We start from the raw sequence: 17865 nt of genomic DNA on the forward strand, positions 1-17865 counted from the left end.
AGGACAGTTGGAGTGGGGGGGGGGAGGGAAACAGAGAAAGCAACATGAAAGGATGAGAGAAGGGATTGTGGGATCCAGGCTGATAGGAAGTTGGAGTCAACTCAATAACCTGGAGGAGACGTGTAGGAGGAGTGTACTGTGAAGGGAAGATTCTTCCAAGTGGTGGAAATAGCCCCCAATTCCATGTTTTCTCTTGGGCAGTTGGGCCCCCTTTTTATACTATGCTTGCCACTTAAAAGGAACAGCTTTAGCAGATTGGTCTGTGAAGCAGTCACTGAGAGCAGTGTTATCTATGCAAACAAAGCAAATGACCTAAAAAACATTAGCAATTTTGAAAACGAGTTCTCCAGACTTTTTTTTCCCCTTTCAGTTTCTGAGCCCTTTATGTACTCTTCTTTCATGGCTTCCAGGTTCTCTCTGCAACGGAGAGAAATAAAAAAGTTGAGATTTCAAGGAAACACCTCATTCCAGCAGCTAAGGCTTTACATAAGATACTTCCTAGCATGACACTTGCAACCCTTTTCAATGACTGAACAGCACTTTCTACTTGCTCATTCATGCAGCCAGTATGCTACACATGGTTGAAAGTCAATACCTTATCATGGTTATTCAGAAATGTATTTAATATGAGGTAGCAGCCCAATTCAGTTCTTGCTGTTCAAGTATTCAACACACACCCATTTGTACACCCTTCACCTGCTGTCAAGTTTAGCAGAAGCTAATGCCCGACACCAAACCGACCAGTCCATCCTCCCAGGCAGTCCCTCCAGCTTGGACCCGAGGCACATTGACAGAGACGCGCAGAGGATCTTGTATTGCTGGGGGCCAAGTGATAGCTCCTTAGGGGCCAGAAGACTCGAGTGGTGGCACTCCAGTACTTTTCCTAAGCACTGCATTTAAGACTTTAAACAGCCACAAAGCAGTTTACTGCTGAGTGTGTCCAGGCTAGATGAAAAATGGAGGGTAAAAGGACTTCAAGGCATGATGTTACTCAAAGATTAAAATACTTCTGAAATATGTTTGAAAAACCATCACTATGAATCAGGATGACATTTATCTTCAGGAAGACCCGGTTCAAATCATCTTTGACATGAGGAGAGTGGCAACTGTACAAGCGTGATGACCCACAAACCTGCTAGAACAAAAGGCAAGCATCAGGTGAAGAATGAAACTAAAGATATAAGAAAAACAAATTAAATACAACTTAAAGAGACACTGACCACTTCTCACCAGTATTGTTACCCATTTTTGACTGCATGTTTTAAAGTCACCTCTCAAAACTCTCAGCGTCCAAGAAGAAAAATCAGTTCAAGAAACAGATCTCTAACAGATCGATCTACCTGATCTGGCCACTTGCACTCCTATTAAATGATTTCTCTACAGAACTCAAGGGAAGTTAAGGAAAATGGGGAAACTAACTTTAAAAAGCCATTAGAACACTCCCTCTTCCCTCGTTTCTGACACGTCAGGCCTAATTTTCAGGATATGCCCCTGCAGTTCCTTTAGGCTTGGTTTCGTGGTATACGCATTCTGCATCACTGACCATGGGGTCAAGTGGTCTCAAGATCCGGTACCTCGGTGTTCTCAGTGGTGGCAGATGACGGAACAAGGAGCAATGGTTTCAAGTTGGAGCAAGGGAAGTTTAGGTTAGATATTGGGAAGAACTTTCTCACCAGGAGGGTAGAAAAGCACTGGAGCAGGTTACCTTGTGAGGTGATGGCATCTCCATCCTCAAGGGTTCTTAAAACCCAGCTAGACAAAGCCACGGGTGGGATGATCTAGTTGGGGACGGTCCTGCTTTGAGCAGGGCATTGGACTAGATGACCTCCTGAGGTCCCCCCTAATTGTCCATGATTTCATACCTGAGGCACAGTGCAAGTGTGAAAGTGAAAGGTCATTATTAATAATGTTGGCTTCCATCTCTCCAAATTAAAGTTCCCCGATCATACTTGACCATTTACAAAGTTCCACATTTTCAACTGCAGTACAGTCACTTATCCTACACAACTGCTACATTCAGCTGCAGGTGAGAGACGTGTTTGGAGTAAAAATAATATGGTTAGGATGTCCATAAACCTGCTGGTCTTGAACTTATTTAACGTCTTAGGCTGGGAAGCACGGAAGTTGAGATTTAGCCTTCCTGAGTTGTCATATACTCTGCATGATCTGAAAGCACTATGTAAATGCACAGCATTATAATAACTGGCAACTTTATCAGCCTGCTGCTTTGCAGGCACATTTTCTATTATGCATATTTTTCTCTTCCAATTAATGTGAAATAAGATGGAATCAGTCTTTGCATGAAAGAGCAGAAGTTATATTGATGATCAATCCATAAATGTTAAATAATTTCAGCTGAGCTACTCCGGGTGTTTGTACAGCTGGTTGAAAAATGTTAAATATTATTTTGGGGGGTTGGGTTTTCTTGCAATTTTTTAACAAGCTCATCTCCCAAAATTTACATTTTATTTTTTAAACTGAAAACTGCAAACAATTCATACATGAAGCCTTAGTCCCATTTTTTACACTGGCAGCTTACCTTTAAATATACGGATTCATGAATCACCATAAAAACAGGATAACCTCATCTCTTTTGTCAGTAGAAAGGGCAAGAGGAAACGTAAACTTACCAAATGGAAAAAGAATAATTAGTAGAGGAATATTTTACCTAAAAGAATACAAGGAAAAACTCCAAACAATGCAAAGAAAAAAAAAGACACAAAGGAAAGCATAACTTTAAAAAATCTTTAATTTATATCTTAAACTCATCAAGTTTTAAAGAAGAATATATATTTCCATAAAACCCCTATACCATGTTGGTCACAACGTTAGGATTGCTCAATACAGAAAAGAAACAAATGCCATAGATATGAAGAGTAGAGAGGTTAGTTCCAGGACTAAAACAATTTCCAAGAAAATTTCAAGCAGGCACTTTCATTATTAGTCATTACTTACTATTTCTCTATGATATTTCATCCCACTTCCCTAAAGCAAAAAACAGACATAGCAATCAGCAGAAATTCTTGTCAAACCCAACCACATCTCTATGATATAAACGTTTGTTTCTAAAATGTGCATGAAAGCAAAACACCCAACTTCTATAAAAAGAATGCCTTTTACTCTTCCATCAACGGCAGTCAAGACTCCCTGTCTTGTGCTGTGACAGCAGCTTAGCAGAAAGGAAGTGCTTGTCAAGTGAGTCTGGCTTGGGTGAAGAAAACTATAATGCACGTCAGAATTCTAATTTAAGTTTTAAATACATTCACTACTTACATGGGAATATTTATTTTCTACATGACATTTACTAGGTGCCTTCCCAGCAGAGATTAGGGTTAGATGAACTTCTCAAAGATCACTAACATGCTTTTTTTTTTTTACTGACAAGGCTAATAAACTGAGATGATTAACATGATTCTACTATTCAAACACACTATAGTTTGATCTGAAAACTTGTGGCACTCTAGTCATTAAGTATTACTCAGACAGTTGGCAAATGTGTAATTCTAGGTAGGAAATAGGGGGGGAAAAAGAGCACTCTACCAACCAAAGATAGGCTTTTGAGGCTTGTCAGTCTTGTTTTTGCTCACGTGAGATACATACACACACTGTGGATACACTGAAAGAATTCTCCCTTCAGCCAGTCTATCTGGCCATGACTTGGTGTGGGGGACTAGCTGGGGAGCTCTTGTGCTCTTACTGGAATTAAGAAACCTCTTGCTTATATACTCAAGAGTTAAAACAAGTACCAGATGTTTGGAGTAGGAAGGAATTCTCCTTCAGGTCAGCTGGCAAGGACTAGGAGTCCTTTACCTTCATCTAGCACAGGGCAGAGTCTGCTTCCTGGGGCAGAGATGGGCAAAATGCAGCCTGTGGGCCAGATCCAGCCCGCCAAGCAATTTTTATCCAGCCTGCAGCAGGACCCTCTGTTCTGCCTGGCCGTGGCATGTGCCACTGGTCCCGTGGTCCCTGGGTGCAGGGTGGGGCAGGGGTGGTGCAGGGCTCAGAACTCCACTTCCCGGCAGCCCTGGCATCATCTCCTTCCACTGCTGGTGTCTCTGTCATCACCAGCCCCAGCCCTGCTGCTCCCCTCTGTCATATCCCCCTGGCATATCCACCCTGCACCCACTGCTGGAGGTGCCAGGCAGAGCAGGTGGGCAGGGTCTCTGCAGAGACTGAGTGGACCCCTGCGGGCAGGATGCACTCCACTGAGCAGATAGGATGGGTCTGCGGGCAGATGGGGAGTGGCATGCAGGAGCTGACCAGGATGTGGAGCAGAGGCTAGGGCTGGGGCGTGGGACAGAGCCACGATACCCTCCCTGCTCTGTCCATGGTCCTGTGGTTCCCCTGATTTACCTGTGGCAAGCTAGGGCATTGCATCTTATGTTGCATCAGTGTTCATGGTAATTTTATGAAGAATTTAAGATTAGGTATTGTATAAAATTGTATGGACAAGAATGATGCTGCCTACGGTTGGACTAGATGACCTATGTATGTCCCTTCCAGCCATGTTTCTCTATGATTTAGAAACAGAAAAAGAGCAGGAAACCTCTTGTTTACCATATCGCACAACAGAAATAGGAGGTAGAATCTCCCAAACCATGGATCAACATGGTTAGACACTGCTAACGTCTGGATATTTAACATCTCCACCTAAAAATACCCAATGTATTGCATAGCTACAGTGCTTTATATCATGGGGCTTTTCAAACATTTAATTAAAACAATGCAACACTATTGCTAGAGGAAGAGCATATCTCCATTTTTTAGATGGGGAAATAGAATATCGCTAATTTTTGAAGCAGCTTCTGATGTGGTGTATCTGACTTGTTGGGTTCCTAGTTTGACAGCTACAGAGCTGGACCTTAAGCACATTCAGCAGTCTCAGACTCTGATAGGTATTCTGAATGCCAAGAGGCTTTGACCAGTCAGGCTGTGTGTTTCAAACTGGGTTCCCAAGAACAGAGGCATCCAAAATAGATATTTGGGCCTATATGACTTGCTCAGGGACACAGAAGTCTGTGGCAGATCTCAGGTTTGTCACAGTTACCTGGAACTTCCTCTTGGCAAATGTAGGGTTTATCCAGATGACAGCTCAGCAGTGCTTAGTGACTCTTGCCTTTGGGATCAGAAGCAGTCCGGTATGAGCAGCATCAGCACATGGTTCCTTGCCACACAAACATGCCCCACTCTTCTGTAGAAGACACTTGTACATGCTGAGACAGTGGGAAAGGAGGCCAAATTATTCAAGTCATGTTTGTCAACAATCCCCACAGGATTTTGGTTGCAGATAGTTTCTGGGGTGTGGCCTTTCCTGTGTCAGATTGTGACTGAGGCACTCGATGCACTTCAGATATTTTTAGGGAATATTTTTTTTTTACCCCGAGCTGACTCAAAAAAAAGAAAGGAAGGAAGGATGAAAGATTTTGAAATGCTAAAAGAAAATGCAAGCTCATATAATGCCAACTCTTCTGTGCACTGATTTGCTGTTGCTAAGAATCCATATAACACTTTCTTCCATATCATGCAGTGTTATCTACCTTGCCTATTAAAAATGCATTAATGTAGTTTTGCACAACAATACAGATTTTGCATACAGGAGAAATTTAAGTCACGTTTATCACAGCAGCTGTAGCTTGGCCACACTGTATGCATACTAAAGAACTGTATGATCCAGCTATACAAAACTCTGCATTACTCTTATGAAGATGACTTTTGTACCTTCATATCTGTAGCATACAGCCAACACAGGTGTGGTGTAGCAGTCGTGATTTTTATTTTCCAGATTTCAACTGGTTTAGAGAGTCTCAAACACAGTGGCAACAGATCTAAGGATTGGACTCTTTAGTGGATTGAGGCAGAGAGCAAATAAATTGAGACCTCTAGAGAGTAGTCAGGGTGCCCACGAGGTAGAACAGTTATGAAATATTCAAGGCTTGTGCAGATAACATCTGCATCTGAATCCTACACACACATCCATTTTCTAACCTCTGCAGACGGGCATTCTGGTAAATGGCGTTTCAAATAGTCATTCATTACAGAAAATGTGACATTTGAAACAGAGTCATCAGGCAAACTAATGGGATGGACTGAGTGAGACCTTCTGGACTCTGTTCCCAGGGTTCCCACTGACTTAGCATGTAGCCTTTGTAAAATCACTTTCTCAATGTGCCTCAGTTTATCCAACAGGTCAACTCCACCTAATGCAAATATTAATGTTTCAGAAATGCTTTGATCTACAACAGTGGTTCCCAACCTTTTTTTGTGACCTGCTGCTGGGAGCGGAGTTCAGCGGCGGCAGCAGCAGCCTGGGGGCAAGGGAGCTCCTGCCATGCAGCGCAGCTTGTCGTTTGTGTGTGGCGCTGCCGACACTGCCCCTGCAACTCTCCTTTGAGTCACAACCCAAGGTTGGGAACCGCTAATCTAGAAATACAAACTATTATTACTAGTCCTTACAGAGAGCAGCTACCCCTATGCTCCATTTGAAATATAAGTAAAATACATTATGGACTAGATTGCCAACAACAGTTATTTATTTTTTAACACTGATTAGAAAACTACCTCAAGAGAATTTTATTCACTCTCTTTTTCTCCAACCACCAAAAATAAGTCCAGGATCTGAGAGCAACCAGGAGGGAATTTAGCACATGAACAATCTCGGTAACTGCTACCTGTCCTAAAACAGGGCTATACTTAAAGTGCTTTGTGACCCAGAAGTATTATACTTATAACACCACAAAATTAAAAGCTGCAGGAGAATAGAGAATAAAAAACAAATAAAAACCTGAGCTTACAAGTGCATTTCTATTTAATGACTGAAAAAACATAGGTTTTAAAAACAAAATACAGTTTTAACAGAGCTTTGCTTCGGGTTTTCAGCATATAAATATTTCACATCAGAATCTTCCAAAGGGTACTATTTTAAAACAAAAGGATGCCAAACATGACAAAATAAAAGTTCCTACAAGCCATTTGATTTATTAGACTGCTTTGTGTTCACGTCCCCTGCTTGTCAAACTCCTCGACACTCCCAGTATGGTAAACACATAATAGATACGCTGTGGACTTAATCTTTCTAAAAGAAGCTGTGCAGCACAGCATGCAGCACTGGCAGGGGAAGGAAAAAACATTTTTACCAACCTATCTTAATTTTACCTGCTATTCTCCATCTTGTAATGATATGCATCTTTCATGTACTTCAGTCATTCTACTCAGGTTTTTGCTTCTTTCTTTCCCTGCAATACACTAAGCTAGCCAATGCAGTGCAAGATTTTTATAGGTGGTAAAAAGTTTATAACTGAAATATTTTAATAGTGGAGGTATTTTAAAATCAATTTCAGATAGGTTGAGAGAGATTATTGGTTTCTTTAACATATAATAAAAAGTATAGCTCTTGCTAAAAGCTCTGACCTTCAGAAAGTAACAGCATTTTAATTTAATCCATTTTTCATACAGACAAGAAAGCACTTTTAAATATTTAAACAAAAAATAGAAGGGGTGAAACAAAGGTGGTGCACATATTTAGAAACACTTAGACAAGAGGTAGGCTCAAGACTAGACTGTGTTATGGGTTGGACAGCTTAATACTTCATACAGAGATGAAAGGAGAAGTCTTTTAAAAGCTTGTGACAAAATGAGAAAGAGTCCAAGTACCAAATAAAGAGCTAGGATTTTGAACACCCTGAATTTAGAGGTTGTACAAGTCTGGAGCTTTCATTCAGACTCAATAAGCAAGGAATTCATATTGAAAATTGAGATCATCTTTCTTGATTAACTTCTTAAGATACCTCAAATATTGATTGTAACACACAGGCCATCTAGAACAGACTTACAAAGTCCAAGTGTGAGATCTGTCTCATTTATTTGCTTTAGATGTGTTTTTTAGAATACTTAAATGCTATAAAAAGTTCTCTGGATTATCCCTACTCTTAAGTGACATAAAATCATGTTGAATGTCAACCAGGAAGACTGGATAACAAAACGAGCTTTGACACTGCCTTTTAGGGAAAGAAGAAGCACTGGGGTCCTAACTATCTAGTGCAAGCTATAAAACCCACAGGGAAATTTAAATGGTGTATTTTTCTGTTTACCTTCAGGTGACAATGTCCAAATGCTTTAACACATTGCTGAATGGCTGTTACAAAAACTCCTGTCACTAAAAATAAAAATAATGGATGGATGGATGGCCAGGTTGGACCTTCTGCCATTTGCCAGTGCTCTCTTGCATATAAATTTTAAAATAGCTTGCCAGGAACATGTGGACAATGTAAACATATATAATCTGGCCTGGAAATCATCAGCAGAGGCAATCTTGTAAACAGAACCCCTCAGCTCCCAAATACAGACACATTTGATGGCTGCTAGTGTTTCTTAAAGGACCCAGCATCGTTGGCTGAAGTCAATTTTCGAGTTTTTTTTTTTAATCAACCTCTTGGCTCACTGCCACTGATGAATGTTGTCTTTCCTAAAAAGCTTATCTTCAGAATCAATCCTAAATTTAAACAATATGGCACATTTTAAAATCTCAGTTCTCCAAAATATGATAAAAGATGCTTCCGATTCCATCTGCCTCGTGGTCTGACGTGCAGCTGTAAGTACTAACACCCCTTCTTGCTATATATAAATGGCACTGATTCTCTTCTAAAGTGCAAGGCTTCAATTGAAAAAAAACTTGATTCCAATAGTTAGACCACCTTTTTTAACACATAAAAAGACTTTCTTCCTCTTTTCTTCACTGTATGATTTTCCCCCTTCTATAAGGCCAGCACGCAATATTTGCATAAACTGGAAAGTGAGGGCTCAGCAGCCAGCTGAAAATAGGCAATGCATCCTTTCTGTGCAGCAGGACAAGTCTGCCTAAAGGAAGGGAAGGTTGGCTCTTGGGCAGGGGATGCTTTGTAGGCCTGTGCAAATAGGGAAGTATTCAATACAGATTCAGATCTGGATGATTCAGAGGATAGCGATTCGATTCAGATCACTGTTCTGAATTGATTCCGCCGAATCAGCTTTGGAAGATTCGGTGCTGATTCAAACAGATTTGGTGATTCAGATTGGACAGGGAGAGGTAGGCACAACCGAGCAGCTCCTCCGGCTGTGTCAGCCTCTCCCCGGGCAGGGGGAGCTGCGGAAGAAGCCCCCATGGCTGCCCTGCCCGACCCCAGCCTAGTCCTGGCATTTTTTCTTTTTTTTTTTTTAAAGCCCGGCACTCACCGGCTGCAAGAACAGCAATTGGAGCTTCTGGGCACTCATGGCAGAGCACCCCCGTGCAGCGCAAGGCAGCGGTGATCGTCCCCCCGCTTGGCACCTCCGCAGTAGCTGGCCCATGGCGCGGGTGCAGTGCAGCTCGGCAGGTCACTGCACACTGTCTGGCAGCTAGGGCTTAACGCTGCCGGGCTCCGGCTGACTGCTGGAGCTGCCCCAGCTCCAGACAGCGCGTGGTACCCACCTGCGCCATGGGGCAGCTGCCATGTGGGTGCCAAGCGGGGGAAGGGGGAACGATCCCCAATGCCCCCTGCTGCATGGGGGGGCTCTACCACAAGCCCTCAGAGGACCTAATCGCCGATGTCAGAGCCAGTGAGTGCAGGGGTTTTTTTTGTTTTAAGTGCCAGTAGGCTGGGTCTGGGATGGGGATGAGGAGGGCAGCCATGGGTGCTTCTCCCATGGCTCCTCTGGCTGTGCCTGCCTCTGCGCTGGCGGGGGGGAGCCGCGGGGGCTCTGCCCTGCTGCTGCTTGCACAACCAGTGCAGGGGGAGGGGGGGAGGAAGAGGGGGTGCGTGATGCAGGCACGACTTGCTCCAGGTGGCAGCATGGCATAGTCCCTGCTCCCAGCACTGTCACACCCGCTGCTGGGAACGGGGCTCTGCCTTGCCATCGCTTACCAGCTGGTGCGGATGGGGGGGGGGGGGGGAGGGATACGAGCACAGTAGCACTGGGAGCGGGGCCTATGCCCTGCTGCCGCTTGCCCCCTTCTTCCTGGAGCAAGCCATGCTCACATCCTGCCCCCAATCCGCCCCAGCTGGGCAAGCGGCAGCGTGGCAGAGCCCGCCCCACAGAGTAAAGCATCACCCTGGCTGGGCAGCTTGTCCCAGCCCCAGTCCCTCCCTCCCCCATGCCTCTTCCCTCCCCCCGCTCCAACCCCAACAGACTTACCAGCTGGAGGCAGCTGTCAGCAGCCTGTAGCCTACGGTCGAATCTCCGAATCAGTCAAATCTTTTCTGAAGTTTTTCCAAATCGATTTGGAGCTTTTACTTGGTCTCCCGATTCAATTCAGATTCGGAGATTTGGTCTTCGAATCGGGCTGAATCTCCTCCGAATCTAATCAGCTACTGAAGCTTTGCACAGCCCTAATGCTTTGCTGCCTACTCCACCTGATTCCAGACCTTTTTAAGGAACTGCATCCAGTTGTTTTGGAAAAAGAAGAAAAGGCAGACAGCTCCCTCCCTAACAGTCCACAAGGAAAATGTTCTGTCTTCTTCCCAGATAAGCTCCATTAAGCAGCTCCTCAGTCAAACTTAGCACTAGGAATCACCAACCAGTTGTGCCAATGGAGTGGTCACACTAAACCCTTCAATCAGAAAAGCAGACCAAGCAATGGGAAAAGGGAATAGCTTCACGCATCTTTCCAAGCTCCATTTTGAAAATATCTCCTTACAATTCCTTCTCTACCTGATGGACTCCAACTAAGGCCCCACAGTGGGAATCATTATGATCCTCATCACCCCCATGAAAGGGACAGACTTAGAAGGCTATTCAGTTCTATATTTTATTTCTATAGCAATAGCTTCCTAAACCAAAAAAAAAACCCCACCTGTTACCATTAGGTGCAGCATCTGCAGCTCTATGGCCTAGTAGTCTTCTTGTATCCACTGACTACGTAGTGCATTATGAAGTGGTAATGCATTGTACAACAGCCAGGTGCTGGTATGTCCAAACCAGCAGACACAGAAGCAAATCTGACTTCTGGAGAGGCATCTTGATGTTTTAAAAAGGCACTGTGGTTGCACAGTGTGGTTGTAAAAGCTATCCCAGTCCCACAAGTCCACAAGTTTTTAACCACAGATTTTTTAAGATTCCTTCATATACTTCCTGATTTCACTTTTAAAGACAAGTCTGCACAAGTTTGCTTTAACGAGAAATGCTGAATCAACTCATATTCTAAAATGCACTCAAAAAGGAGACATCCTGCAGAAAACCATCCAATTAGGTGGCTGTGTCCAGCCCACTGGCCATTTTATTGCTTCTCAGCTTAGTATTTTTAAAAACATTTTATACATGGAACAGGCAGTGAGTTCTCATTATTTTTTAAATGAAGCCAGGAGGATCTAACCCAAATTACAGCAAGCTAAAACAGACAACTTAAGTGATGAAGACTACTATTTATTCTGCTTTAGAGAGGCTTCTGGTTTATCTGTCCTTTGATCAAGGTGAGCCTGACAAAGCTGAAAATTATACTGTGCGACTCGATTGTACGGAGATTATTTTTCCCCAGTGAAATTATTTATTTTTAGCATCCCATGATGAATAGAAGTCTCACTGCTCCAATACACGGCTCTCCCTGTGTGGCCAGAGTTTCTCACTGCACAGAGCAGGAGAGCCCCAGAAGGTTGGAGACAAAGAATACTGGCCAGCAGGTCTTCTTTGTGGCTCAGAGACAATTTGCCTCATAGGATTTTTGGCACCACATAGGCACAAATTTGATTTGTAGCTGTCCTGACTATTTTATTATCCCAAAGTCCTGCAGGAAAAGGTGGGATAGCAAATTTTACAAGTTTCTCAGATGAATAGTTTTCCTTTCAATCTGTGGGTTTAACTGCAAAAGCTACTGGAATATTTTCCATCTTTTGAGTGGGAGGAAACTCCACTTTCACTTTTGGTAGACCTTGCTCGGTAGCATTTTGGCTTTCTCGATCTTTAGATGCTTTCAGAAGATGCTGCATGTTAAGTCTAAAAATGAGGCGAGGATCTGGTCCAGAAAGAGAGGGGCATTTGCAGCTCTCTCTCAATTTAAGAGCCTGTGAAAAAAGAAAAAAAAAAAAAAAAATCAAACCAAACGTACTGAAGTAGCATTGTAGGCAAAGAAAATTTGGTAATTCTCAGAGTTGTCCTGACTTACAGCTATAACTCTAACCATCAGGCGCTGCATTAGGGAGAAATGACAGACAAAAGCGGTTCATACCAGCAGTGCATGATGGCTTTAGAGATGTGCTTCATCAAGGAATTCAGTGCTGCTCTTTAGAAAGAAAAGGTAAGAGGGAAGGGAAGAAACATTCACCTCTAGTTGATCTATGCAACAGACCAAGATTGCACTGTGGACTGAACATTGCTATAACAGTTTGTGCTCCTCCACCATCTTCCTAAGTCACTAGGTATGCAGGCCCTGCTACAAGATTGAGTAAGGGATGAATTAGGAGATTCCCAAGCATCTTCAGGGAAGGGTTTACTGCTTTTTTTTTTTTTTTTTAATTCAGATCCTTCAAGAAGACGACCATGAACAGACCATTACTGCACTTTTTAAAAAAGGAAGAGTATAGCTTAATATTCCCCTCTACAAAGAGATTCTGCAACCATTTTTCCCCCTTAAGAAAAATCCTTTCATTTCAGTAAAGGAATGCAAGTTCTCTGAGCCTAAAAAACCAAACAGGATTTAATGGCAGCCACAGGCCTTTGGAAAAAGACAAGTTCCAGTGACATGAGAAGTGTTTTCTCATCTACACAATCTGATTCACCACAAGCAGAGGTCTAGGTTCAGGGCACATATATTTCTCTTGGTTAGAAAAAAAATCAAGTCAAATTATAAATTAAAACAGACATTTGATATTGGATGTTTTGAAAGATGATAATCCAAGTATTCACCAAATTTCACTGTACGTATTCCACTGCTTCAGTGACCAATTAATTTCTAAACTGACATTTGTAATGACAGACCCAAGGGTGTTCTCTTGTTCCTCTGCAGAACATAAGCTGCTGCAAGCCTGCATCAATGTCAGGCAGTGTTATTCATGGCAAGAAAAATATGTATATATAAATTTAGGTTATAAATTGGAAAGGACAATGTAATCCTCTTAAACTAATATAACAATTTAAATCTCTAGTTTTCTTGCTACACAATGCCTATTTTACTTTCCTGGGCTTGCCTATTTGAAATACTGGAGTTCACAACATTAGAAGTCCATGCAGTATCTCAGGGATAACATTCGCACCAAGTGGAGATGAAGACCTCTACTTCCTTACTATACAGAGAACAGGAGTCAGCAACATATGACCCACGGGCCAGATCCAGCCCACGAAGTCACTGAATCTGGCCTGAAGAACAGGGTGGTTTTGCCTGCACCTGTGCCACTGGTGCTTCTCCCAGTCCCCACCTTGGCACAGGTGTTTTGTGCCAGTCACACACTCAACCTTGTAGAATTATTACCTGTTTAAAAAGTCTTCCGGAAAGAATATAAGTTCCTGTAGATACAGCATCCTGATGCAGTCAATCCCGCCTGACCTGAAGCTGTGTGAGATACTGAAGGTACAAATCCAGCAACTCAGGGCTACACAGAAAACTCAGTCTCCAACAACCAACCACATCAGTTTACGTGAGAGGACAGCTTATAGCCATTCCCAATGAAATTCATACGACTTACCAGTATCACGTTAAGAATATTTTTCACAGACTGGAAAGAACGATCTTAGCCAGACTAAATGGCTGAGAAGCAATTACTAAGGCCAAAGACCCCGGAAAGAACCAAGGCCACTATCCCAAAGTTAAAAACTAACTACTGTAATACATGGATGTGCCTAGGGATTGCAGGCATATTGCTACCATATTTCAGAGGGTAATATTAAGACAAGAGTACTGCACTGCACTCCAAAAGAGAAGCCATTCAAAATGAAGATCAGCTGGTATTTCATATTGCCATAGGCATAGACATAACTGTACTTGCTAACTAATGCGAGATCTACGAATCTGGCTTATAAATCGGTTTAACCTTAGTCACATACAGCAGCACTGGCTGGAGCACAACTGTCTGTGCAGTTGCTTGGCACCTCACCCTCCTCCTCTCAGTCAGTTATAGATGGTCGCTGTGGCAAAGGGCTGTGTGCAGGCCCTGGTCACAGCATAATTTTTAGCCATACGTAATTCCACCTCTGATCCTTCCTGGTCATTTCAAGTTCACCACTTCCAGGCCCCAGGCCAACACTGCCTTCAGGACAGGATTGCATGATTCTACTGTTCTCAGACCAGATCATGGATTGCAGTCATCTGTACCAAATGCGAGTCCCTCAGCAGTTTGACATGTCCCAACCCCAAAACTCTGAAGATAAAAAAGGAAAAGCATGATCTTAAGGATAAAAATCAGAAAGGCTAATTGGCAGAAACAGTTCCAAGACAAGGGAAAGTACAGCTCCATTACTTAAAGAGGAAGGAAAGCAAATACAATGGACAACATAGGAGACTGAAGTATTCAGAGCCTTCTTTGCTTGCATTTTCAGAAAAAAAGGTAAATTGTGACTAAATCCCCAACACAATTTTAACAAGGGACAAAAACACTGGCCAGTATAGAGAAGGAGCAGATTAGCTAAGTGAGCCACTTGGAAATCAGCAAATCCAATGAAATTCACCCAGAACACTTAAGAAAAAAGCCACAGCAATCTCTGAACCATAAGAAAGCATCTGCAAGACCTCGTGAATGATGGGAGAAATCTCACAGGACTAGAGAAGGGGAAATGTGGTACCTAGTTTTAAAAAGGAGAAGCCAGGAAATTAAAGAGCAGTCTGCTTAACTCTGATACCCAGAAAAGTAGGAGAAACAATTATTAAACAGTCATTTTATAAGCACCGAGAGGATAATAAGGTGATAAAAAAACATAACATACACCTGACAAGAATAAATCATGTCAAACCAATCCAATTTTCTTTTCTGACAAGCTAACTGGCCTAGTGGATATGGGGAATCAGTAGATATGGTATCTCGACTTTAGTCGAGCTTTTGACGTCGTCTCACATTCTTATAAGCAAACTCAGAAAATGTGATCTGGATGAAATCACAACTGGTTGGCAAGTACTCTCAAAGAGATCTTTCTTAATAGTTCACTGTTAAGAGGACAGCATTTCAAGCAGGCTCCATCAGAGGCTTGGATTTATTCAATATTTTTACTAAAGACTTGAATGATGGAGTAAAGAGGACACAACATCTGTGGATAACACTAGCTGATGAAAGGGGATTGCAAGCAGTGGGGAAGAGTTTTCATCTGGATAAATTACAGAAATGGTCAAAAAACAAACAATTAGAAATTCGAAGATGACAAGTGCAAAGTATAACACTGAGGAAAAATAAGTCAAATGCACTGACACAGAAGTGGGAATAACTGGTTGAACTACAGTACTGCAGAAAAGAGTTTGTGGGTTACATCAGACTGCAAACTGATTCTGAGTCAGTAATGTGAAGTTCTGGCAAAAAACTGCAATTATAATTCTGGGACATCTTAACACAGAGTCACATGTAAAACATGCAACTGTTCTGCTCTGGTTGAGGCTGGTGAAAGTTTGGCTAACATTTCCAGTTCACAAACTGGTAAGAGGTCAGGAGACAGCAACAAAAATAAGAGGTCAGAAACCTGACCTGTGATGACAGGCTGAAGGACCTGGGTTTTGTGTATAAAAGAGAAGACTTAGGGGCACATGATAATAGCCTTTACATTTGTGTGGGGGGGGGGGAGAAACTACTATAAAAATGACATTGATCAATTGTCTTCCGTGTCTACTAAGGAAAGGATAAATATCCAACCTAAATCTTATTTTGCAAGTTATCAAAAAATATTTGCTAACTACAAGGCAGTTAAATGGTAACACAGACCCAATAATGTTGGGGAATCTCCTTCATTGAAGGCTTTTAAAAAATAAGCTAAAAAAAGCCAATGTTAGAACTATTCTAGCCTTACTTATCCTATCTCTGTGCAGGGGGAAGAATTAGATGATTTCTTCTGGTTCCTCCCAGACCAGTATTCCTACAATTCCATTTCCTCCAGAGTGGTGTCAGTGGTACCCACTGACCTAAACCACTTATTAAAAAGCATACCTCACTCCAAAACAAGAAAATGACAAGAAAGACTAATCTTAAAATAATAAAACATGTCCTGGATGTTTAGATTACTATATATCTATCTTCTTCAAATGCATCAAGGTAGACTCCAGATTCTCAAACCCCTGCACCCTATAGTCCATCTGGCATAGCCTGTTCCCTCAGCTCACAAACCATGTCTCTCTCCAATCCTAAGGGGGGAAAAGTCCTTTAAAAGATGTTTAATCCTTTTAATCACTCCCAACTCATTCCCTGAATGCAGTTGTTTTAATTGTTTACAGCCCTTTAACTTCTTAGTTCCTGCCCTTGGCAGAACAAGGCTTGTAAATTTGTTGGGAAAAAAAACTGTAAAATTCTCAAAGCTGTTGGGACGCAAGGGATGTGTGGCTTGTCTGCGACCATAGACTTCTTGGTGACAGTCCTGCTTGAATGCTTATAGACATATAATAGTCATTCCACTACTCTCATGTAGGTCATCTCTCTCAATAACTAGGTTACATATCAATACACTTAGATTACATAGTGCTGTGAACATTAAAGCCACCTTTAAAAGGAAAGCTGCAGTAAAAGACATGTCAGAGCTGCTCTAACATTATCATGATAGATTGAAAGCTTTTGACCAGCAATCGGATAATACAACATTTCAAAGAGGGAAAAAAATCACCTTTTCTCTAACATGTTTTCTAAAACTCATTTCTCCCAAAATAGCAGTTTTGTAACAACCCATTTGTTCTGAACCTGAAGCAGACACTCATCATATATATATGTGCCAGGACTAAGTACTTATCTTTTTTTCTCTGGTTTAGAAAATGTTACTGTCAAGATTGTTACCTTCATGCAACTCAGAGGCCAATTCAATTATACCAGCTAGTAAAATATTTGCTTTTTCTTCATGTCTCAGACAAAGTGAAATTCTGGAGAATAAGTAGTGTTTGCGCAGCATAAACACAGATCCTGTATCTATTTTCTAGTACGGTACCTGAGGTTTACCGTCATGTCTAACTGATCTGTTTGCTATAAATGAGAACACTGTAAAATTACAAATTTAAAAGAGTGGTTCACACTTTTGCAGTCCAACCCTGATTTTACCAACACTCACAAGATTGAGGAAAGAGGGAGGAGAGAACTTGCACAGAATTATATATCTTTCAAGGAGACTGCTCTATATTCAAGGACTGTGTGCAGTAAGGCAAAGCATTTTACCAAACAGTAGATGAGAAGTATAATGTGTTTAGGAAAGATTGTCACCAAAGTACAGGGCACAAACTTATATTGCAGAAATCTACCTTTCAATTTTGTTCGGTGGAGAACTCAAACTAAATAGCAAACAAAATACATGTTGTAATTTGTAGATGGCTGAATATTTCAGCATCAGTTTTACACATGATGTGCAATTCTCCAGGTGGATTACAGTACTAGTTCTCTGCTGCTCTTGACTCCCCACTCACCATAGTATTAAACAGCTATAATGAATTGATCTTGTTTTGCTCAAAGGCAAATTAAAATACACTGGCATTAAAATAGCTGTATCATGGCATCATACAGTGGTATTTTGAAATGGTTAGATCATTAAATAGAAAAAGGTTGATGTATGTCTATGTTCTCCAATTTTCTACATGAGCATTCTAGTTACGAAAACAATTTATATTAACGTCTAGGTTACATACCGTCAGTAACTTATTTTTATTTCATTAGAATTAGACAAGTTTTAACATGAAGTTATCCAGGGATTTAAAAACAAGAACAAACAGAAAAATGCATTTCTAATGGCTCCTCCTGTCAATCTGTATGAAGCTGGTTT

At 41.8% G+C, this 17865-nt stretch overlaps 1 protein-coding gene across 1 annotated transcript in view; it reads right to left on the reverse strand.

Moving 5' to 3' along the window:
* Positions 1-2731: 2731 nt before the first annotated feature.
* OMA1 (OMA1 zinc metallopeptidase) overlaps positions 2732-17865 on the reverse strand; it is a 38093-nt gene continuing 22959 nt past the window's right edge. The window contains exon 10 of the mRNA XM_019479299.2: positions 2732-12008. Coding sequence (XP_019334844.1) covers positions 11790-12008 — 219 coding nt within the window. The 3' untranslated portion in view covers positions 2732-11789. The remainder of the gene's footprint in view (positions 12009-17865) is intronic.

Source organism: Alligator mississippiensis, chromosome 5 (assembly GCF_030867095.1).
Source record: "Alligator mississippiensis isolate rAllMis1 chromosome 5, rAllMis1, whole genome shotgun sequence".
In the NCBI taxonomy this organism is placed as follows: Eukaryota; Metazoa; Chordata; order Crocodylia; family Alligatoridae; genus Alligator; species Alligator mississippiensis.